Consider the following 22,867-nt stretch of genomic DNA (forward strand, 5'->3'; position numbering starts at 1 on the left):
TAGGGACTTCTTCATGATTGACTTCATTCATAACAGCAAACCATGAGCACACTGAGAAGTATAGACTTGGCATATCAGCTTTATTTCTCACAAACTCCTGGGCTCGCCAGAGCTGCTGCCTTCAGCGGGAACCAGCCCGGATCAAAAGCGCTGTGCGGTGGATTCCAAGAGCTCCCTGCCTGCCCATCGGGGAGCCTTCCATCTGTGCATCTTCCCTCTGATCCCTTGTTCAGGCACTGGCACCAACGCATGCTACATGGAGGACATGAGCAACATTGACCTGGTGGAAGGCGACGAGGGGAGGATGTGCATCAGCACCGAGTGGGGGGCCTTTGGGGATGACGGGGCCCTGGAAGACATCCGCACGGAGTTTGACCGGGATCTGGACCTCGGCTCTCTCAACCCGGGGAAGCAGCTGTGAGTACCCTGTGCTGGAGTCTGTGCATCGGCACCAGGAAATACCCAGTCCCTCGGGGACACTTGATGCCCGGGAGGCTTTTCAGTTGTGACTAATTACCCGTCCCAGTGAGTTTGCGAGGCCAGGCTTGTATTTCAGTTTTACGGGGCAGATGAGGAAAGTGAAGCCAAGGATGAGGAATGGTTTGCCTCGGTCATAACCCTCGGCCTAATTCGGTCCGTGTGTATGGAGCATGTGTGTGTGAGGCAGGGGCGACCAGATGACTCGGGTCTTGACCTCTGGGTGCATTTGGTGAGTGGCCACACAACGGACCAGTGCAGCCCGAGGAAGCAGGAATCAGCCAAGTGCCTCCCTGTTTCCGGGGCTCCCCGACACGCTGCTTCCTCAGAGGCCTTGTTCCACAGCACCGGGTGTGACTCCTCCCGGCCCCGGGCTCCTGGCCCCTTCTCAGCCCTCACCCCACACTTCCTGCAGTGGAAATACCGAGGGCCTGCCTCAGGCTGTCTACATGCCGCGCTCCCTGAAGGCAGGCTACCCCCGCGACTTCTCTTTCCTGCCTACACATAAACATTATTGCAACTCAGTAAGTGTTGAATGAAAAAAACTAAACTTTAAAAAAAATAATTTCAGATTTATAAAAAAGTTGTGAATATCATACAAAATTCCCCTTCATTCAGATTTCCTAAATAGTAACATTCTCTATATGTTTGTGTGTATATGTATCTATACATATAAAATATACATGTCTGTTTACAGACCTTATTCAGAATTCACTGCTGGCCCACTAACGTCCTTTATCAAAAAGAAACAAGTTGTCCGGCCCAGGGTCCAACCCAGGATCGCACACTGCGTTTTTCTGCCAGGTCTCGTTAGCCTCCTTTTATCTTGAACACTTCTGTGGCATCTCTTTGTTTTTCACGATCTTGACGCATAAAAAGCCATTTATTTTACAACATGTCCCTCAGTTTGGATTGGTCTGATGTTTCCTCGTGATTAGATTCTGGTGATGAGTTTTTATTTTTTTATTTTTATTTTTTATATTTTATTGATTTTTTTACAGAGAGGAAGGGAGAGGGATAGAGAGTCAGAAACATCGATGAGAGAGAAACATCGATCAGCTGCCTCCTGCACATTCCCTACTGAGGATGTGCCCGCAACCAAGGTACATGCCCTTGACCGGAATCGAACCTGGGACCCTCAAGTCTGCAGGCCAACGCTCTATCCACTGAGCCAAACCGGTCAAGGCTCTGGTGATGAGTTTTTAGCAGGAACTTCCCACATGACGTGTGTCCTCTTCATTGCTGTGTATCTGGAGGCACGTGTTCGCTCAGTTACCGGTGATGCTACCTGAACCACCTGGTCAAGGGGAAATGCAACAGGTTTCTCTACCATATGTTTACTATGATTCCCTCTGTAACGAGTAAGCGTCTGGTGAAGAGATACTTTGGGATTATGGAAACATCCTGTTTCTCATGAAACCTTCATTTTCTAGTTTCAGCATCCATGGATGCGTTTCTAATGCTATCATTTCCTCTGTTCATTAATTGTTATTTCACTGTAAGAAAGAGCTTTCTTGTCCCCTCCATTGATCTAGTCATACCAATATGGACACATAGAATTGTTTTATTTCATAGGTTATAATTTCCTCCTATCATTATTTATTTTGATGTTCAAATTTTTCACACTTGGCCAGTGGAATCCCCTACAAGCTGGTCCCCACATCCTTTGACATGCTCCCATCACCCTTTTTCTCCTGGCCCAGAAGATCATGTATTTTCCCAGCCCCGGCCCTGGGATCAAATAATTTTCCCAAGAAGCCCTGGTGAAAAGTACCTCCTAGAAAATATTTAAACACAGAACTGCATACCTGGAAAGTAAATTCCTGCTTTGGATGCACCTGCTCCCCAGCACACATCCATTTCCCTGGAGATGCAGAGCAGTCCTGGCCCAAGGACTTGACCATCCTTGCCCTCTCCATTTCACTTAAAATAATTTCCATCCCCTCAAAGCCAACCTGGATTTCTTTTGCCTTTTGCTTCTGCAATGTTCTAATTTTTTTTTTTATAATGAAATATATTAGGAAACAGGGTGTCCTTGATTTTCTATCTTAGTACATTTGGAGAATAAACATTCTATTTAATAGTTTACCTGGGAAATAATTAGTAATTGCTTGAGGGATGCAGACTCAGGTGTAGGCAGCCTGGTGGGATAGTTCACCCACGTTACTGTGGAACCTCTCTGGGGCTATCCAAGGCCAGCTCACAGACACAGCATCTTTCTCTTGGACAGAAGCATGGTGTAGGGGCTGGAAGTGTCTGAATGTGGCTTTGTCACACCATGATTGGGAAAGTGCGTGAGTCTGTAAAGTTGAGATTCTAATGCCCAATATGAGAATGACACCGCCATGGCCAGGGTGATTGGGATCAAGCACTTTGAGAGCAGGAAAGAATCTTAGGTCTCCTCTAGTTTAGTCCCTGCTTCTACAGGTGAGCAGAGGGCACCCCAAGCTGGGACGGGGACAGAGGCCTCCTCATCTGGGAGCAGCCCCTGCACTGCTCAGGCTCCGGCTCTGGGAAAGGATGCTGCATAACCAGAGGCGTTCCTGACACTGATCTGCTCACCGAATTGTAGGTTTGAGAAGATGATCAGCGGCCTGTACCTGGGCGAACTCGTCAGGCTCATCTTGGTGAAGATGACCAAGGCAGGCCTCCTGTTTGGGGGCAAGAAGTCCTCCAGTCTCCACACTAAGGGCAAGATTGAAACACGGCACGTGGCTGCCATGGAGAAGTAAGCTGCTGGCGAGTCCCTCCCACCCTGACGCAGAGGCTTAGTGCAGGGTGGGCGGCCAGGGCGTGGTCTTCTCATGAAAGGGGTGCAGCGGGACGGAAGGGACCAGGTCTTCTTCCTCATCAGGATGATTTATTTTTATTTTTAAAATATATTTGTATTGATTTCAGAGAGGAAGGGAGAGGGAGAGTTAGACACGTCGATGATGAGAGAGAATCATTGACTTGCTGCCTCCTGCACGCCCCCTACTGGGGATAGAGCCTGCAACCTGGGCATGTGCCCTTGACTGAAATCGAACCCGAGATCCTTCAGTCCACAGGCTGACACACTATCCACTGAGCCACACCAGCTCGGGCCTCGCCAGGATGGTTTTAGAACTGATTACAACCTGAGGAGGGTTAGCAGTGCCTGTCGTGACTCAGCTGTGGCTTCTTGTGGGTTTCATCAGCCTGGGATTCGGCCGACGGAGGTCTGTCCTCCTCATGTGTTGTTGCCTTCTGCTTCCCCTAAAGCTGTGATGTATAAAATGTTTAGGGTCACAGACCCCTTTGAGGATCAGATTCAAGTTCTGGACCCTTCCCAAAAGGCACATTTGCACACAATTGTACTTATAATATCAGGGCATCCTTAGACCCATAAAAGCCCAGTCATGGAACCCAAGTTAAGAACTCCTGCCATAGCAGGAGCCTTCTCTACCTGGTCCTGCTGGGGGCTGGCTTTGGCTTTGGGGATCTGAGGCCTCATACTCAGGTCCCTGCAATGGGGCATGGCCCCAGCCAACTTATGGTCCGGTTCCTCCGGCTCAGAAACTCTGGTATTGCCCTGAGCTTTGTAATCAGTTTACATTCTGAGCTCAGTGAAATGGCATGTGACTCCCAGCATCTATTTGTGCAGAGCTTGGCAAGGACTGAGTTTCGGTGAAAGGCAGTATAGTACAAGGTATAGTACAAGGTGGGTAAAGGGTAGACTCTGTAATCTAACTGCCTGAGTTCAAATCCCGAGCCTTGCACTTACCAGGTGTGTGACTGTGGACAAGTTACTAGCCCTCTCTGTGCCTCAGGTCTCTTCTGAGCAATCGGGTAATGACGAAATTCCCCCAGGAGTGTTGTGAGCGTTGAGTTAATACCTGTCAAATGCTTAGACAAGTGCTGGCGCATAGTGAGTGCTCAACAAGTGGTGGCTCCTCTGATCACTTCTGATGTTGTTATTATTAGATTACTATGTGCCAGCCTGTTTCTTTGCAAGGTCCTGAGAGGTGAGAAAGCTGGTTCTCCGAGGGGGACTCCCATGGAGGGAAAAGGGGGGTCCTCTCATTCCTGTCCCTGGCCAGGTATAAAGAAGGCCTTGCCAACACACGAGAGATCCTCACAGACCTGGGCCTGGAGCCTTCGGAGGCCGACTGCATTGCGGTCCAGCACGTCTGCACCATCGTCTCCTTCCGCTCGGCCAATCTCTGTGCGGCGGCCCTGGCGGCCATCCTGACTCGCCTCCGGGAGAATAAGAAGCTGGTGCGGCTCCGGACCACGGTGGGCGTGGACGGCACCGTCTACAAGATACACCCTCAGTGAGTGCTGCTGCGGCCACACCCCGCGAATGAGTCTCCCCAGGAACAGGGTCCCAGTGTGCTCGAACTGTGCTGCTTCCCTGGAACCAACCATCTCCCATGGGTTCTGAGGATTCAGGGGAAAGGCTGGATTCAGGGGCTGCTTCCGGCTCGCTGGCTGGGTTGCTTGGTGGGGGTGGGGGAGGTCATTCTTAGAGAAATACTCTGCTAAAGCCAATTACCTGACTAGCAAGGCCAGCCATTTCTGTGTTTAGCATCTGGCCACTCTTCTATCTGTCTGTTCCCCTATCCGCCCGTCTCTGTTGAACGCCTGCTGTGTGGGAAGCCTGGACAAACACACCCAACTGTACAGGGGGAAAGGGATGACAGAGGTGGCCAAGTTCATGTGAAGGATTCTGGTAGGAAAACATGTGGAAATGAGAATTTCCCAGAAGGAGGGAGTGCAAACGCCTCTCTGGCTAACAGAGGTGGTACTAAAGGGGTCCCAGGACCCGGCCCACGCTGTCCTCTGCCTGTTCCCATTGGCCCGGCTGGGCCTGTATGACTGTTCTGTATTTTGCCATCACCCCTGCCTTCAGATACCCAAAACGCCTGCACAAGGTGGTGAGGAGACTGGTCCCGAACTGTGACGTCCGCTTCCTCCTGTCGGAGAGTGGCAGCACCAAGGGGGCAGCCATGGTGACGGCGGTGGCCTCCCGCGTGCAGGCCCAGCGGAAGCAGGTTGACCGCGTGCTGGCTCTGTTCCGGCTGACCCGAGAGCAGCTCGTGGGCGTGCGGGACAAGATGCGGGCTGAGCTCGAGTACGGGCTGAAGAGGGACACCCACCTGCTGGCCACCGTCAAGATGCTGCCCACCTACGTCTGTGGGATGCCGGATGGCACAGGTGGGCCATGCACAGCTTTCTTTTCCGAAGGGCCACCCAGAACTCCCACGGAACTCCTTAAATCCAGTTAGGTTTTTTATTTGAAGAGCTTTGGATTCCTGTCTGTAACGGCGGGCGGGGGGCAGGGTAGAAGGTCAGTACTCCTTCTGCAGCTATTTGCCATGGTTGACCTTGCTCTGTGCATGCTGGTGGAGAGAACGCCTCCCGCAGGGTGCGCGTGTGTCTGTGTAGCTGAGAACATGGAGTGTACCCCATGTTGTTGGCAAACAGAAGACCAGATGCTGTCCCCGGGAGCTGCCATCTGGACACTTGGAGTCGTCTGGCTTGCCTTCCTGCGGCTTCTTTGCCTCTCTTCCCTCCGGAGGCGTGGCTCTCTTGCTCTCCCCTCAGCACTCTCTGCTCCTGACTTTTCCAAGCCCTGATCCTCTTCCTGGTCCTCTGTGCTCAGCTGAGAGGAGCCACTCCACAGTGGAGTCAGTTCTTTAGAGAAGTTACTTCACCTCTCTGAACCTCATGAACTGCACCCAGAAATAACGACCTTGGTCTGATGCTTTCTAGCTTGTAGTTTGCTTTTGAACATTTCATTTCATCCTCACAACCTCTTTGGATGTTCCATAAATAGAGAGTGATTCCCATTTTATGGATGCCAAAACAGACTCGGAGAGGTTAGATGACATACTCACAGCCACACAGCTCTACTTTGGAACTCTCAACAGCAAAGATATTTTCCAGAGCCAATGTTCTTGGAGTCTACATGGGGAAAAAACTGAGAGCAGTAGAGATACTGTTCAATTATGCATTCCTTCATCCCGTTCATCCTCCTGCCTTTATCCCTCAAAGTTTTATTAAGCACCTACTATGTGCCAGGCTCTGTTCTAGTCTTGGTGATAGAGCAGTGAGGAAAACACAGTCCCTACCCCGTGAAGCTTATGTTCTGTTGGGCTGGCAGACAATAAACGCCATATGATGCCATGTAATGACAGGTGCTATGAAGACAAATAGAGCAGGGTGAGGGGTGAGAGAGCTGGCTGGGAGTGATGTCGTTGGCAAATTCAAGGAACAGCGAAATGACCAGTGTGGCTGCAGCAGGGTGAGACAGAGAGCAAGGCAAAAGACTTTCCAGAACGGTCTGTGGTGCTCTGCGATGCTGGAGAAGTGAGAGGCAGTGGCTGGTATTGAAGGTTGAACTTGATTTGATTTCTTTTTGTTGTTAATTCCCACCCGATGGTATTTTTCCACTGATTTTTAGAGAGAGTGGAAGGGAGGGGGAGAAACAGAGATGAGAGAGACACATCTATTGGTTGCTTCCTGCATGTGCCCTGACCGGCCAGGGATCCAGCCTGCCCTTGACTGGAATCAAACCCGGGACCCTTCAGTCCACAAGCCGATGCTCTATCCATTGAGCCAAACTGGCTAGTGGGGGTGAGGGAACCCAGGGAAGGGGAGAGCAGGGATGAGAAGAATCACTCTATCTCGTGATGAGCAGTTCCTCTAGGCCACACAGACAGATGGAACCACCTTCTGGAGGCCATTGCACTCAGGGCAGCCTGGCCTGACTCACCTCAGAGGCTACTTGAGCATAAGTACTGCGTGTGGCCTTTACCAGGTGCCAGGAAAAGCAGGCTGGTCTCAGACAGCTCCGGGCGCCTGCGGGTGCTCCGGACCTGCAACCCGGGGCAGGCTCTGAGGCTGCTCCTTTTCCTCATCTCCTGTCCCCCCACGCCTCCCCTGAGTCCCTGCTCTGTGCATGCTGGTGGAGCAGAGCCTCGCTTTCTCCACCACAGAGAAAGGAAATTTCCTCGCCCTGGATCTGGGGGGAACCAACTTCCGCGTCCTCCTGGTGAAGATCAGAAGTGGCCGGAGGTCAGTGCGAATGTACAACAAGATCTTCGCCATCCCTCTGGAGATCATGCAGGGCACCGGCGAGGAGGTAAACGTCAGGCTGTGGGTCTGTGCGCTGAGGTGCCAGCCTGCCCCTGGTCACAGCCAGCCTGGGGTGACTGTCACTCTCTCCCTATAGCTGTTTGACCACATCGTGCAGTGCATCTCCGACTTCTTGGACTACATGGGCCTCAAGGGAGCCCCGCTGCCTTTGGGCTTCACGTTCTCATTTCCCTGCAGGCAGACAGGCATCGATAAGGTAAGAGACCCTGCCAGACTCCCAGCCAGCCCCGTGGGGTGGGCTGCCCTCCACGAGGGGAATACCAAGGTACCTCTGAGTCACTGTTCATTTTATTTAGGGGCCTTAGGACAGGACAGCCAGAGGGAGGGGCTGCGGGCGGTTGGGGCCGCAGTGCACTCAAAGCAACGGGTGGTTCCGGCGTTGTGGTCGCTTGGCTTTTATATATATATATATATATATATATATATATATATATATATATATATATGTAATAATTTCCTATATAGATGTACAAGGTGATAGATCCATTTTTTTTTGAATGATAGGATGCCTCTAGTGTTTTACTGTGGAACAATACTTTAATAAACAGTCTGTAGCTTTATCATTAATCACATCTTAATCTGTCCTTGGCTAAATTAGAAGTGATCCAGGCCTTTGTTCTGTGCAGTCATGGCCAGGGAACACGAGTTGATCACTGATGAATATGAATTACTGCAATTATTCCACTCAGAAGTAGACCCTGTCTGAGCATCATGCTTTGTAATGCCTCTGGGCCTAGTGTTAGGGCTGCATAGATGGAAGCAATCAAAAGCACACACACCTGACCACCTATTAGTTGTTGAGGTCATGCAGTGGTCCCAGAAAACTACTGCTCAAGTGAGTTTCTCCTCCTTTCTTTCAGGGGACACTCATTGAGTGGACCAAAGGCTTTAAGGCTACTGACTGTGAAGGGGAAGACATGGTGGATATGCTCAGGGAAGCCATCAAGAGGAGAAACGTACGATACGGTGTTGAGGCTCATGCCTGACCTAGCCCCTCCCCCCAAACCCCTTTGGTCTACTGTCCTACGTCCAGCCCTGTGACTCTGACCTCTCTCTCACACACCCCACCCCTACTCTGGGTTGATATGCCCCTCCTAAGTCCATTTGGCTTGCACATTCTACCTACAGTAGAGCTGCTTCCTTTGCAGGAGTTTGACCTGGACATAGTTGCAGTTGTGAATGACACAGTGGGGACCATGATGACTTGTGGCTATGAAGATCCTAATTGTGAGATTGGCCTGATTGCGGGTAAGTGGTCAGGCATGTCCCATTGGCCTACTCCCATCTGATTTTTTTGGAGGATCCTTTTTTAACATAGTGAGGTGGGGGAGATTGTTCAGAGGCTCTAGAGCTGGCTTTGTCCAAGGCAGAGATGAAGTTAAGACTGGGATTCTAGGTTTCCTAATTCCTAAGTCTTAATATCTTTCTTCATTAAGGGTAGTTAGTCAAGGTTGTCTTTTCTGTTGAAGAAGAATGATATAAAAATGGGACTTTCAGATTAGGGCCTTGAAGCAGATTATCCTGGGAGGAAGGAGACCTCAGTTGAATCATGTTGGCCCAAGGCTGGCTTCAATGTTCTCTGACCTTTTCTGGCTGTCTGGGTTCACAGGATGGGGAAGATTTGGAAAGAAACCTAAGGGAGAAGGTTCTGACAGCGATTAAGGACTAGGGTGGATTCCAGCAGGATGGCTCTCATTAAGAGCTGGGGGAAAGGTTGGGAGTTGAACAGGTGGAGATGGGGATGAAGGGCATTCCAACTGAGAGGCACAGTTTAAGTGATGACAATCTGCGAAAGTTGTTCCAGTTGGTTGTCTGGGGTTCCTGGAGGCGAGGAGTAGGTGGAACAAGCTGATGGGGATATATTGAGATGTCTTCAATGCCAGGCAAGGGGTTTCATCTCATTCCAACTCTTACCCACTTTGTGACCTTGGGCAAGTTACTATTCTTCTTGACTTGAATTTCCTCATCTATGGGAGGGGCTGGGCTATATCTAGGTGAGCAAAGAGATGAGACTTGTTTAATTACATGTAATAGTTGCCTGGACTGTTGTGTTAAGAATAGTTCTTAGGCCAGGTCATGGGCCAAGGAGAAGAGGCTGGCTTATAGATGCTAAACATTTGCTTGTCCAAGACTAGATGATTCCTCATGGTCCCTTCCAGCTCTGACTGCTAACTCTATGATTAGTTGGAGGCTCACTTTGTGTGCCTATAGCTTAACAAGGATGATGATGGAGGTGATACTGCTGCTGCTATCACCATTTATTGAATACTTAGTATGTGGAGGAAACTTACAAACATCATGTCATTTTTTCAAATATATTTTTTATTGATTTCAGAGAGGAAGGGAGGAGAGAAAGAGAGAAACATCAATGATGAGAGAGAATCATTGATTGGCTGCCTCCTGCATGCCCCGTACTGGGGATTGCACCCACAAATGGTGCAGGTGCCCTGACCGGGAATCGAACTGTGACCTCCTAGCTCATAAGTCAATGCTCAACCATTGAGCCACACCAGCCAGAGCTCATCTCATTTTTTTAAAATAACAAATCTATGAGGCAGGCATTGTTTCCTTTTCACAGATGAAGGAATTGGGTCTCTGAAAATGAGATACTTGTCTAAGGTCACTCAGCAATGGTATAAAGCTGCAATTCAGCTTTTGACTAATCCAGTTGTCTGACTCCAAGCCTAAAGTCCTGTCTACTGCGCTCCACTGCCTCTTTAAGATCTGGTGGTGCCTTTTGAAGACTAAAGTCTCTTCATGATTCCTTCTAGGAACGGGCAGCAATATGTGCTACATGGAGGAGATGAGGAACATAGAGGTGGTGGAAGGGGACGAAGGGAAGATGTGCATTAACACGGAATGGGGAGGATTTGGAGATAACGGCTGCATAGATGACATCCGGACCCAATATGACAAGGAGGTGGATGAGGGGTCCTTGAATCCCGGCAAACAGAGGTGAGAAGGCAGATGTGTACATGTGTGCAGGTTGTGCATATACAACTTTACCAGATCTAGGGGTGGGTGCCATTTTCTTAATATAGACACTATAATTTCATATATTTATTACAACTCTCTATTAGATGTTAGTGTACCGTCTTATTTGAACAGAAGCAAAATATTATGACAAATTTCCAATAAGTAGAACAAAGGGTTGCCTTTTTCTAATTATCATAGGACCTCATAAAGGTGGTGGCTAGTGGAGGCAGAGGCTGTCTGCGTGCCAGGTGTCACAGAGGAGAGGCCTGGTGACTCGGTGGATCCTCTCAGGATGGGCTTCCGGGAGGTCCAATTTAGGGGTCAGCATCCTCAGCATTTTAAGAGCTGGCTGCCAGGTTGCTGACCTCTGTTGCTCTGGGCGAGGAAGTGGCCACAGGTGAAGGATGGGAGTCCTGGTTCTCAACATGATGTCATGTCCCAACATGGGTCATAGTCACCTGTGAGGTGTATTCCAACTACTAACCCTACTGAAAACAATGGATGGTTCTTTAAAAAAGTAGAGTATATTTTCACTTGCATCCTCATATACCTTCTTGAGAAGGAGAGAAAGGAGTAGCTAGGGATAGAGCTATCATGCTAGGAATTGATCATTAACCTGGGCTTTTCCATTAGAACAGGAGCTGACAGGGCCTGGGACCCCCTCCCCTCCCGGGATCCCCCGGGATTCCCCACCCCTTCCGCACCGCCAGGGATCCGGCGGGCCTAGCGTGAGTCCCTGCCCAGCGCCCTGGCTCGGCCCCTGGGTTGGAGGAGCCCGGAGCCCGCCCTAGGAGCCACAGCCCAGCGGCGGCGACAGCGACTGCAGTCGGGAGCACCTCTCGGCCTTCCCTGGAAGTTTGACCTCTGCACCCTGCCCGCAGCCTTGGAAGGGCTCGGGTGGCCTACTTTCCTCAGCAGACTGTGGCTGGGATGAAGATTGAGCCGACTTTGCATTAAGTCAAAAACAAACCTGCTTCCAGATCTCTGACATCCTGCTGCTCCTTGCACTTTCCAGGGTCCATTCTTGTGATTCTCAATGGAGAGTGAAAACATAGATTCATAATGAAAACCAGCCCTCATCGGCCACTGATTCTCAAAAGACGGAGGCTGCCCTTACCTGTTCAAAATGCCCCAGGTGAAACATCAGAGGAGGAGCCTAAGAGGCCCCCTGCCCAACAAGAGCCTGGTGAAGCACAGGCCTCCAATGAGATGGCAGAGTCCACCTCTTGCAAGTTTCCAGTTGGGATCAAGATTATTAACCACCCCACTATGCCCAACACCCAAGTGGTGGCCATCCCCAACAATGCCAATATCCAGAGCATTATCACAGCATTGACTGCCAAAGGCAAGGAGAGTGGCAGCAATGGGCCCAACGAATTCATCCTCATTAGCTGTGGGGGAGCCCCCACTCACCCTCCAGAACCCCAACCTCAAGCCCAAACCAGCAATGATTCCAAGAGGACAGAAGGGATCACCAAGACCCTGGGACCAAAACCGGCAGCTACGGATGTGAATCTTCCTAGACTACCTGGAGCCCTTCTCGGGCAGAGATGGGAGAACTGTGCTGGCGGTGAGGCAGCAGGCTGCACTCTTAACACCAGCCTGACCAACATCCAGTGGCTTGGAAAGATGAGTTCTGATGGCCTGGGCTCCTGCAGCATCAAGCAAGAGATGGAAGGAAAGGAAAATCAGCACTTGGAGCCAAGTCAGGTTAAGGTTGAGGAGCCCCCAAGAGGATCAACATCCTGGCAGGACTCCGTGTCTGAGCGGCCGCCATACTCTTACATGGCCATGATACAATTCGCCATCAACAGTACTGAGAGGAAGCGCATGACCTTGAAAGACATCTACACATGGATCGAGGACCACTTCCCCTATTTTAAGCATATGGCAAAGCCAGGCTGGAAGAATTCCATTCGCCATAACCTTTCTCTTCATGACATGTTTGTTCGAGAGACATCTGCCAATGGCAAGGTCTCCTTCTGGACCATTCACCCCAGTGCCAATCGTTACTTGACCTTGGACCAGGTGTTTAAGCAGAAACGACCCAATCCTGAGCTCCGCCGGAATGTGACCATCAAAACTGCACTCCCACTGGGCGCACGGCGGAAGATGAAGCCATTGCTACCCCGGGTCAGCTCATACCTGGTACCCATTCGGTTCCCAGTGAACCAGCCACTGGTGTTACAGCCCTCAGTAAAGGTGCCATTGCCCCTGGCAGCTTCACTCATGAGCTCAGAGCTTGCTCGCCACAGCAAGCAGGTCAGTATTGCCCCCAAGGTGCCGCTAGCTGATGAGGGAGTTGCCCCTCTGCCCACTGCAGGGCCAGTGAAAGCGGAGAAACTCCTGCTTGGAGAAGGGCTATCTCCTCTGCTTCCAGTTCAGTCCATCAAGGAAGAAGAAATACAGCCCGGGGAGGAAATGCCACACTTAGGGAGGCCCATCAAGGCGGAGAGCCTGCCCCTGATAGAGTGGCCCTCGCCGTGCCCATCTGTCAAGGAGGAACTGTCTCAGTCCTGGGAGGAGGACTCCCCTCACTCTCCCACTCCAAGGTCCAAGAAGTCCTGCAGTGGCTCAGGTCCCTAACCCGGTGTGTGTCTGAAATGCTCGTGATTAAACGAAGGGAGGGAAGGGAGATGAGCCGGTCTCGAAGAAAACAGCACCTGCTGCCTCCCTGTGTGGATGAGCCCGAGCTGCTCTTCTCAGAGGCCCCTGGGACTTCAAGACCAGTCACAGAGCTCACTCTCCCTTCAGAGCCCTCTGTGCCTGCCTCCCAGCTTGGGTACTCTCAGGAGGAGGGAGGACCTTTTAAGACACCCATTAAGGAGACACTGCCCATCTCCTCTACCCCAAGCAAATCTGTCCTCCCCTTGAGCCCCGAATCCTGGAGGCTTACACCCCCAGCCAAAGTTGGGGGGTTAGAGTTCAGCCCAGTACGAACCCCTGAGGGTACCTTTGGCCCCCTACCTGACTCCCTGGGGCTGACAGATTTCAGTACCACCCCATTGAAAAGTATCCCCCTCTTTGATTCACCCTAAGAACTCCTCAATTCTGAGCCCTTTAACCTCAACTCTGATCCCTTTAGTAGCTGTTCCCTCTCAGAAATGGCAGTCCCCAAGCTAGGCTACCCCATGGTCGGGGAGCCACAGGTTGCCAGCCTTCCAGCCAACTGTTCCCTGACAGAAGGCCTGGTTCTAGACACAATGAATGACAGCCTGAGCAAGATTCTGCTGGACATCAGCTTCCCTGGCCTGGAGGAGGACCTGCTGGGCCCTGACAACATCAACTGGGCTCAGCTCATGCCTGAGCTGCGGTAGAGACCTGACCTTACCCTTGCTGCTCAAGTTGTCCACTCTTTGCAGTTGTGTGGCTGGGCCATCAAAGGCCTGAGTAAGGACAGCAAGCAGGGACTGTCCGCCCCTCTAACCCCACCTTGTTATGCCAAGGCAGACATCACGCCATAGTCACCACTGGGCCCTCTACAAGCCTCAAGGCCCTGGTATCTGAACTCTGTGCCACCCTATGCTCCCTTAGAGAATCTGATTCCTCATTCCCCCTGTGAGAACTGAAGGGTAGGCATAGCAGAAACAAGGATTATAAGATTAGGAACTCCCAAAACTGTATTCTGTGCCCAGCAGTTTAACCTTCCCTGTTCCTTTCAGAGTGTCCTGTAAATAGTGTATATGCTCCAAATTATCCTCTAATTTTAAATGTAAGCTTATTTCCTTAGATCATTATCTACAGACTATCAGAAGATGGGTAGGATGACAGGGTTACAGTTTGCTTCCTGTTCCTTGCTTTTAGTCCCTAGAGAAAGGGGACCTGCAGTGCACGCTTTCCTCCAGGCCCAAGTCACCTGCCTCAATGATTCTTTACTGTAGGCACCCAGACAAACATCTGCTTGCTAGAGCCCCTCTAACTATTCTTCCCTCCCATCTCCCCTGTTTCCAAGAAGAAATCCTGGTAAAAATGTCTCTTATAATGTGTCAAGAGTTGAATTGGGAGTGGGGGGTGGATGCATCTGAAGCAGAGAGTGGGTGCCCAGCTGTGTGCCCATGTGATGTTTCTCTGATAGTGCCCCTAATCATGCCAGAGAGACTAGCACTGATGAGAACTTGGCCTGAGGCTTGAGAAGGCTAAAAGGGTCCTGACCTGCCTGGCTTCCTTAGCTTGCACTGCAGCTTTGCAAAGAGCCACCTAGGCCCCAGCTGGCCATATGCATGTGAGCCAGCTCAAGAACACTACTGTAACTACTCAATAAAATCCAGGGTGTAAGGGAAAAAAAAAAAAAAAAAAGAACAGGAGCTGACAAACTTTTTCGATAATGTACCAGAGAGTAAATGTTTTACTATCAGGTCACAACTAAACTCAGTGTCTTAGTATATAAAATAAGATGGACATACAGATTTGCTGTGATGGGTGATAGTCATGTGAAGAAGCTGAGCAGATAGGAAATGTAATGGGATGACTGGGCCACAAATGCCTTAGTTACTGTCGAACTGAGCACACTACATAGAAGAGGCCCCGTGGTTCCTCATCTTCCTTGGCACTTGCTCCAAAAAAGAAAAAAATCTGATCAATGTATTTATCTCTGGATCCCACATTGGGGCATCCAGATATCATGGCTCTTCTTAAGGGCCGAGGTCCTTCTGACTTTGTTCTGAGTCCGAATCCACCGGAGGCTTACCTTTTTGGAATGAGGACTTAAGGGGGCAGCACTTTTGAATTTGCTGCCATAATTTGTCTATTTCATCTTGGCTCCTTGGGTTCATGTTAGGGCAGCTCAGTGAGGAGAACACACAAGTCTTGGCCACTCTCCAATTCCCATTGGCCTGTAGCAGGGGCAGCCCAGCCTGCGTCCCTGTGGTTGGTGCCAGTCACACACCTGTGCAGACTGCCTGGTCAGTGCTGCTGGTCACAAGGCACGTCCCCTCTTTCTCCTTCCCTCGTGCTACTCACAGCCTGGCAGAAAGGGGACAGGGTGGTCCCATCTTTGAGGACCCCTGGTGTGTGCGGACAGTGTAAATGTATTATCTGGTGGGGTGGAATCTCTAGTGGGACAGATTTCTTCAAATATAAAGCCTCGAGAATCTCCGGTAGAACAGATGTATAATACGAACCAAGGGGCTTTGGCTTTGGGAACAGGAGAGGGACCAGCTCTACACAGCACCTGCTGTATGTACACCAGATGCTTGCCTTCCCACAGTCTTATGCGGTCAGCGTTTTGGTCCCTGTTTTATAGACAATGGCTTCGTGCTAGCTCAGGTGCCCCTAATATGTGGCAGAGCTGGGACCTGGCTCCCGCTCACTGTGGCTCCAAAGCCTGGCTTGCCCACATCATTGCCTTTCCCTTGGCCACTGCTCACTCTGAAGCACTCCAAGCCAGGCAGCTGGCGGAGGCCAATGGTATGCCTTCCATACCCAACCATGTCCTTTTGGGAACCATTCATCAGCGCTGATTCTCCTGCTCTCACCAACCTATCCCTCTTCCCCAAACAGATATGAGAAAATGACCAGTGGGATGTACCTGGGGGAGATTGTGCGGCAGATCCTGATTGACCTGACCAAGCAGGGTCTCCTCTTCCGGGGGCAGATTTCAGAGCGTCTCCGGACCAGGGGCATCTTTGAAACCAAGTTCCTGTCCCAGATTGAAAGGTGACGTGTGGTCAAGTTCACTGCTCAGTGTGAGAGCCCTAACTTGGACGTGCTGCTGTCATGCTGGGGGTAGGCGGGTTTGAGGTTTAAAAATAAAAACAGCAAGGCCAGATGAGGAGGGGTTGCCCCCTCTCTCCAGCTGCTTCGGGACCACAGCCCGAGGGTGTGCTCACAGCTGAGGGGTCAGCAGCCTGCCTGGGCTCTAGGTTCCTAAACTGTTACATAGGAGTTCCTAAATGATCTTCGTTTGTTCCTAAAAAGAAAATATATCTGTAATATGAAAGCAAAGTCGTTTTAAAAAATCACCCACATGCTCACCACTAAATACAGCGGTTTTTATTTTTGCATATCATATTCCCTTTCAAGTTCTTGAATGTTTGCAAGCATATTTTCTTTTTCTTTTTTTTATGGATTTTTAGAAAGAGAGGAAGGGAGAAGGATAGAGAGATAGAAACATCAATGAGAAACATCATCGGTCCGCTGCCTCCTGCTTGTTCCCCCCGCCCTGGGGATCGAGCCCACAACCCAGGCATGTGCCTTGACCAGGAATCAAACCAGTGACCTCTTGGTTCTTGGGTCGATGCTTAACCGCTGAGCCACGCCAGCTGGGCTGGTTACACTTTTTAAAAAGGTAGTTCCAGTTCCCACTGCCTCCAGCTATGCACACATGTTGGTTTCACTGCTTTTCCTGCAGCCCTGGGTGCGATCAGAGGCTTTGTGTTTGGAATTTCTCTCAATTTGACTTCCTTCATTTAAGTCTCCTGGTCTTTATGGCCAGGTGCCAGCAAGCCAGAAATCATTCTGGGGGGAAAAGAAAACTCTTTATGAAGGAAAGCAGTGCATTTAATGAGGGACATGCGATGGACTGTTGCGGAGGAGTTCTGTTTAAGGAGAGAGTGGTGGAACCCGCAGCACCAGCAGCAATTCTGTGTTTTTGAAGTGATGATTAGCAAACATTCAGCATTCTCTTTTGGGGGAGGAGGAGTCTGGTCTTCAACTCATCCTATCCGAAGGTGCAAGTTAAAAGTCACCACCTTTGGTGACCAGAGGGGTCCTCTTTTGTGTGGGGAAATAGTTGCTCCCTTGTGGGCAAGAGATAGACAGATTGGCGTATCTTTGCCTGGCTTTTTTGAATACAAGGAAAGTCGTTCCTGGACAAAGCAAGTTGTCAGGACCTATACGCCTCCAGAAATATTTGCTTCTGCCACACAAAAGGTGTCTGCTTTGGATGCTTTGACATCTACAGGCATTTTTAAAAAAGCACCTTTATGGAATAAAATAGAATCATAGCATCGAGTGCCAATGGGAAGACAGCAGTTGCTACGCTGACTGTGGACCATCTCAACACATGTTGAATGGGTGGGACAGTGATCTCAGGGGAAGAATCCTGGATTTACAGTCTCAGAGCCTGAGCTTGTGCTTCATCTCTACCACTTAACTCCGTGCTGTGTGACCTGAGGCAGGTAGCTTTTCTCTGGACCCAATTTCCTTCTTTATAAGGTAAATAATTGCTCTGCTGCTTAGCCCCAAGGATGGCTCTGAGGATAGAGTAAGGGAATGTACATGAAAGAACTAGGTAAACTGTGAAGGGCTAGATCATGGAAGGAATTTTATACATACTAATAAAACCCCACTTTTTTTCCTTCCTATATAAATATTGCTTATTCATAAGCAAAAGGAAGAAAATAAAAATGACTGGCAATCCTACCAGCATCTGAATAGATTTCCTTCTGCTCTGTGTGTGTGTGTGTGTGTGTGTGTGTGTGTGTAAGGAAAAACTTTTAAAAACAAAAACAAACCAAGATCATATGGCAGGTAGTATTTTATAATTTATTTTTTTCACTTAATACATCATAAACATTTTCATAGCATTAGATATTCTCATGCAAACTCAATTTTAAGGTCTACAAAGGATTCTACTGTCTGGCTACACCCCCCACTTACCTGTCAAATCTGCTATATGGTCATAGAGGTTGTTTCTCAGTTGTTCTCTCTTGATAACACTCTTCTTCCCTCCAGCGACCGGCTGGCCCTCCTCCAGGTGAGGAGGATCCTGCAGCAGCTCGGCTTGGACAGCACGTGTGAGGACAGCATCGTGGTGAAGGAGGTGTGTGGAGCTGTGTCCCGTCGGGCGGCCCAGCTCTGTGGCGCCGGCATGGCTGCCGTCGTGGAGAAAAGGAGGGAAGACCAGGGGCTTGAGCACCTGAAGATCACTGTGGGTGTGGACGGCACCCTGTACAAGCTGCACCCTCAGTGAGTGCCTGAGAAGGACGGGGTGGGAGGGCGCTGAGGTCAAGCGTGGACCCGGTTGAATCTGACAGGCAAGGTTGGACCCTGTGGTATGGTGTGGGAGGGTTTGCCATCCCCTCTGAACCCCAGCTTCCTCATCTGTAAAAGGCGGGTCGTAATGATCTCTACCGTCTAGAGCTACAGGAAGATGACATGGGTTAATACAGGTAAAGTGCTCCACTCAGTGCTTAGGAAATGCTGGCTCACAGGGGAGTCATGAAACTGAGTGTTTCTATAACACAGAGCGTTGTCGAGTATGAGCTGGTTATAATTTCCTTAGCTCAGAAGAAGTGGACAGAAGGATTAAGAGCCCTGCCAGGCAATGTGAGTTTGAATCCAGTTTCTTATTCCCTGTAAAATGAGGACACAAATCATACCTGCCTCGTGGATTGCTGTGAGGACTAAGTTAAGCAGTGGCTATAGCAGGAATGGCCTGTCACAAAATTTCCAGTGATGAAAGCTATAATTTCCATTTTCATGTAGTGTTTTACCTTTTGTTTTGGTGAAGAGAGAAAGTATTAACAAGCTTACACAGATTTTCAATCATGCTGAAATGCATACATGAACTTTTATTGTAATCCTTGACCCTTAGTCCTTCCTATGATGCTAACTGTTCAAAATAACTGACTGGTATCGTCTCTTGGTTTTCCCTGTGGGTCACATATTTTTGTTGAGGCTCCTACAAGCCTCTCCCTTGAACCAAGACTTGGCTAAGGAATAAAACCACATGGTCATTTCAGCAGGTACAGACAAAGCATTTGGTAAAACGTAACACTTTTCAAGATAAAATTACTCAATAAACTAGGAATAAGGGAGCTTCCTCAACCTGGTATAGAAGCATCTGGGAAAAGCCCACAGCTGGCATCATATTTACTGGCGAGAGAAAGACTGGATGCTTTTCCCTTAAGATCAGGAACAAGACAAGGATGCACTCTTGCCACTGCTATTCAACATTGTACCGCTTTTAATGCTGCCTTCAGGTGGTTGTGTGATTTTTGTCTCTCAGTCGAATCTTGATTCAAGGAGAGGTTTGGAAGAATCAGTTCCAAAACATGTGACCTCAAGGGGAAAATCAGGGAGATTCTAGCCAGGGCATTGAGGCAAGAAAAAGCAGTAAAAGGCATCCGACCTCACACCATGTACAAAAATTAACTCAAAATGGACCAAAGACCTGAATTAAGATCTAAAACTATAAAACTCCTAAAAGAAAACATAGGTGTAAATCTTTGTGACCTTGGACTAGGCAATGTTTTAAAATATGACATCAAAAGAATAAGCAACAGAAGAAAATGTAGGTAAATTGGACTCCATAAAATCAAAAATATTTTGTATGCCATAGGAAGTGAAAACAAAGAATGGAAGAAAATATTTGCAAATCATGTATCTGATGAGGGACTCATCTCTGGGATATATAAAGAACACTTAATACAACTCAGACATAAAGATAAGTAACAAATGAACAAAGGATTTAAATAGACATCTCTCCAAGAAGATCTACAATGGCCAGTAAGCACTCAGAAAGATGCCGAATATCGGTAGTCACTAGGAAAATGCAAGTCAAAACCATGAAATACCATTGGGATGGCCATAGTAAAAAAGTGACAGGAACAAGTGTTGATCAGGATGTGACAAAATTGGAGCCCTGATGCCTGGCTGGTGGGAAACAGTTTGGCAATTCCTAAGAAAGATAAACATGGAGTTACCATATGACCCAGCAATTTCATTCCTAGGTGTACTCCAGAGAATTGAAAACATGTTCACACACAAACTTGTTAGTGATGTTCATAGCAGCATTATTCATACTAGCCAAAAGGGGAAATAACCCTAATGTCCATCAACTTCTGGGTGGGTAAACAAAATGTAGGATAGCCATACAATGAAATATTACTCATAAAAAGGAATGAAGTACTAACACATGCTACAACTTTGATGAATCTTGAAAAATATGTTAAATGAAAGAAGCCAGACACAAAAGGCCACATATAACAGGATTCCATTATATTAATGTTCAGAATAGGCAAATATATGAAGATAGAAAGATTAGTGATTGCTGGGGTTAGTGTGAATTGAAAGCAACTATTATTAGGTATGGGTTTTCTTTTTAGAATGACAGAAATGTTCTGGGATTAGACAGTGGTGATAGTTGCACAGCTTTGTGAATACACGAAAAACTACTGAATAATTGTATATTTTTTAAAAAGATAGACAGACTTGATTGAACAGTGATTGCCAAGCCATTTTCTCCTATTTCCATGGGAAGTTTGGGACTGATTACCCTTACTGTGCCTCTGGTAATAGTCCCTTCTCCTCCCACTTAACCAGCATAGCCCCAAGGAGCGTCAGTGGTTGGCCAGAGTCACCCACTGGCTGTGTGGTAGAGTTGGGCTCAGATCCTTCTCTGGCATGCTGGCCCTCAGAGATGACTGCCACCTGTACCATTCCAGTAACCCACATCCCAGGACTTTGGTAGACACACTTTGATCCCACAGTCTGGCCTGGTAACTGACTCCCAGTATGTACATTCAAATGGATTTAATATTTCAAATGATAGGCCAAGTATTGTGATTAACACTGTGTGCTTTGGGGGAAAATTAATGGGGGGAGAGATGGGTGAATGGATGGGTCAAACAGGACAAGATTTTAACTTTGTTGAGACTAGGCAGAAGGTATAGAGGTACTCACTGAACTATTCTTTCAACATTTGAAAAATTTGAAAATAAAAATTGGGGGAAATTTTGAACAAAAAAAGGTGGGGTTTGGAAAAAGACTGGCCTGGTCCAAATCCTAATAAATGAACTAGTTTGTACAAATTTGACAAGTTTCTTATTTATGTAGTGAAGATAGTAATAATTATTTTCAAACTACTATTTGTTACACTTTGATGTTCTGTATGTGAAACACTTAGACTATTCTCTGGCATTAGCAGTTGCTCAGTAAAAGGTAAAATTAAAATAGCTATCTAAAAAACTGTGTAAGCTGTCTGGATCCTTGAGAAGCAAGCTAGAAGCAACAAACTAGATCGAAATAATTTATAAACATGATGATTCCATATGTAAGTGCTGATGATTTTATTTCTCTTTTTCATAGCTTTTCTTGGATATTGCAGGAAACTGTGAAAGAACTAGCCCCTAAATGTGATGTGACGTTCATGCTATCAGAAGATGGGAGTGGAAAGGGAGCCGCTCTGATCACTGCTGTGGCCAAGAGGTTGCAGCAGGCACAGAAGGAGAACTAGGCAGCCCTCGTGGTTGGGCCCAATGCGCCTTGGATACTGACAAGCCTTCCTTCTGGCAGATGAGTGGATCAGGGATCAACAGGCAAGATTCTGGCTGTCTTCGCCTTCGGGATGGCTGAAAGAGAACCCCAGGTTCTCGGGCATTCTTAGCATTTTGTTACTGGTTTTCAAGGGTAGTACATGATAGCTCTATTTGGCATATTTGGGTTCAAGATGGGCCAACTAGTAAAATCAAAGCATGTGGCTGGAGAGATCCCCTTTCAGCAAAATTTCAGTTGAGGCCTGACCTGTCAGTTCTCTATGGCTTTGGGTCTTGTGGCTGCTGGATTTGGCAACATATGCATGATCTGCCATGTGGCCTGGCTGGCTGAGCTCCCACCGGCTTCTTTGGCCATCGCTGTAGTAGACTGAGCCCTCTACTTGATCTCATCTAACCTGTCCTTAACTTGTCATGTTGACTCCAAAGACGTTGGAGTTCAGGCCCAGGATGAAGAAGGATTGATTGCCAGGGAGCCTGTAGGAAGCTTTTTTATGCTCACTGGGAGTAATGTTAGCACCTTGTAGGATTTTCCTCAATACCCATGTGTCATTGGGAAGGGTGTCATTTGTGGTACCTGTTTTTCATTTTACATGTGGTTTGTGTTGCTATTGTTAATACTTGTTTTAAGAACTATTGGGTATATGAAATCCAGTAAATAAATAAAAAATATTTTATTTCCCAAGAATCTTTGCACGAGGTGTTAATATTTCATCTGGGAGGCTTACTCATGCTCTGCTGGTGGAATAAAGGGCACAGAATCACAAGTTGCTGAAAGCATCTCTCTAGTCCAGTGGTCGGCAAACTGCGGCTCGTAAGCCACATGTGGCTCTTTGGCCCCTTGAGTGTGGCTTTTCCACAAAATACCACGGCCTGGGTGAGTCTATTTTGAAGAAGTGGCGTTAGAAGAAGTTTAAGTTTAAAAAATTTGCCTCTCAAAAGAAATTTCAATCGTTGTACTGTTGATATTTGGCTCTGTTGACTAATGAGTTTGCCGACCACTACTCTAGTCTAAAGAAGATCTACTGCAATATCCTAACAGATTATCCAAATTTCATTTGAAGGAATACTTCCAGTGA

The 22,867-nt window shown here is 48.3% G+C and overlaps 2 protein-coding genes across 2 annotated transcripts in view; both read left to right on the plus strand.

Moving 5' to 3' along the window:
- HKDC1 (hexokinase domain containing 1) overlaps positions 1-22,471 on the plus strand; it is a gene marked incomplete at its 5' end in the record, with an annotated part of 40,458 nt that extends 17,987 nt beyond the window's left edge. The window contains 12 exons of the mRNA XM_080688007.1: positions 234-417; positions 3,050-3,205; positions 4,536-4,769; positions 5,348-5,652; positions 7,437-7,582; positions 7,673-7,792; positions 8,457-8,552; positions 8,745-8,844; positions 10,368-10,551; positions 16,072-16,227; positions 18,247-18,480; positions 21,604-22,471. Of these exons, the coding sequence (XP_080544133.1) occupies positions 234-417; positions 3,050-3,205; positions 4,536-4,769; positions 5,348-5,652; positions 7,437-7,582; positions 7,673-7,792; positions 8,457-8,552; positions 8,745-8,844; positions 10,368-10,551; positions 16,072-16,227; positions 18,247-18,480; positions 21,604-21,751 (2,063 nt within the window). The 3' untranslated portion in view covers positions 21,752-22,471. The remainder of the gene's footprint in view (positions 1-233; positions 418-3,049; positions 3,206-4,535; positions 4,770-5,347; positions 5,653-7,436; positions 7,583-7,672; positions 7,793-8,456; positions 8,553-8,744; positions 8,845-10,367; positions 10,552-16,071; positions 16,228-18,246; positions 18,481-21,603) is intronic.
- Positions 11,635-13,889, plus strand: LOC308234061 (forkhead box protein M1-like; the record flags this gene model as incomplete). The annotated part of the gene is given in 3 exon segments (XM_080641249.1): positions 11,635-13,144; positions 13,147-13,607; positions 13,611-13,889. Coding segments are annotated over 3 exon segments (2,250 nt in total).
- Positions 22,472-22,867: the final 396 nt, after the last annotated feature.

The sequence above is a fragment of the Plecotus auritus genome, assembly GCF_963455305.1.
Source record: "Plecotus auritus genome assembly, chromosome: 9".
Classification (NCBI taxonomy): domain Eukaryota; kingdom Metazoa; phylum Chordata; class Mammalia; order Chiroptera; family Vespertilionidae; genus Plecotus; species Plecotus auritus.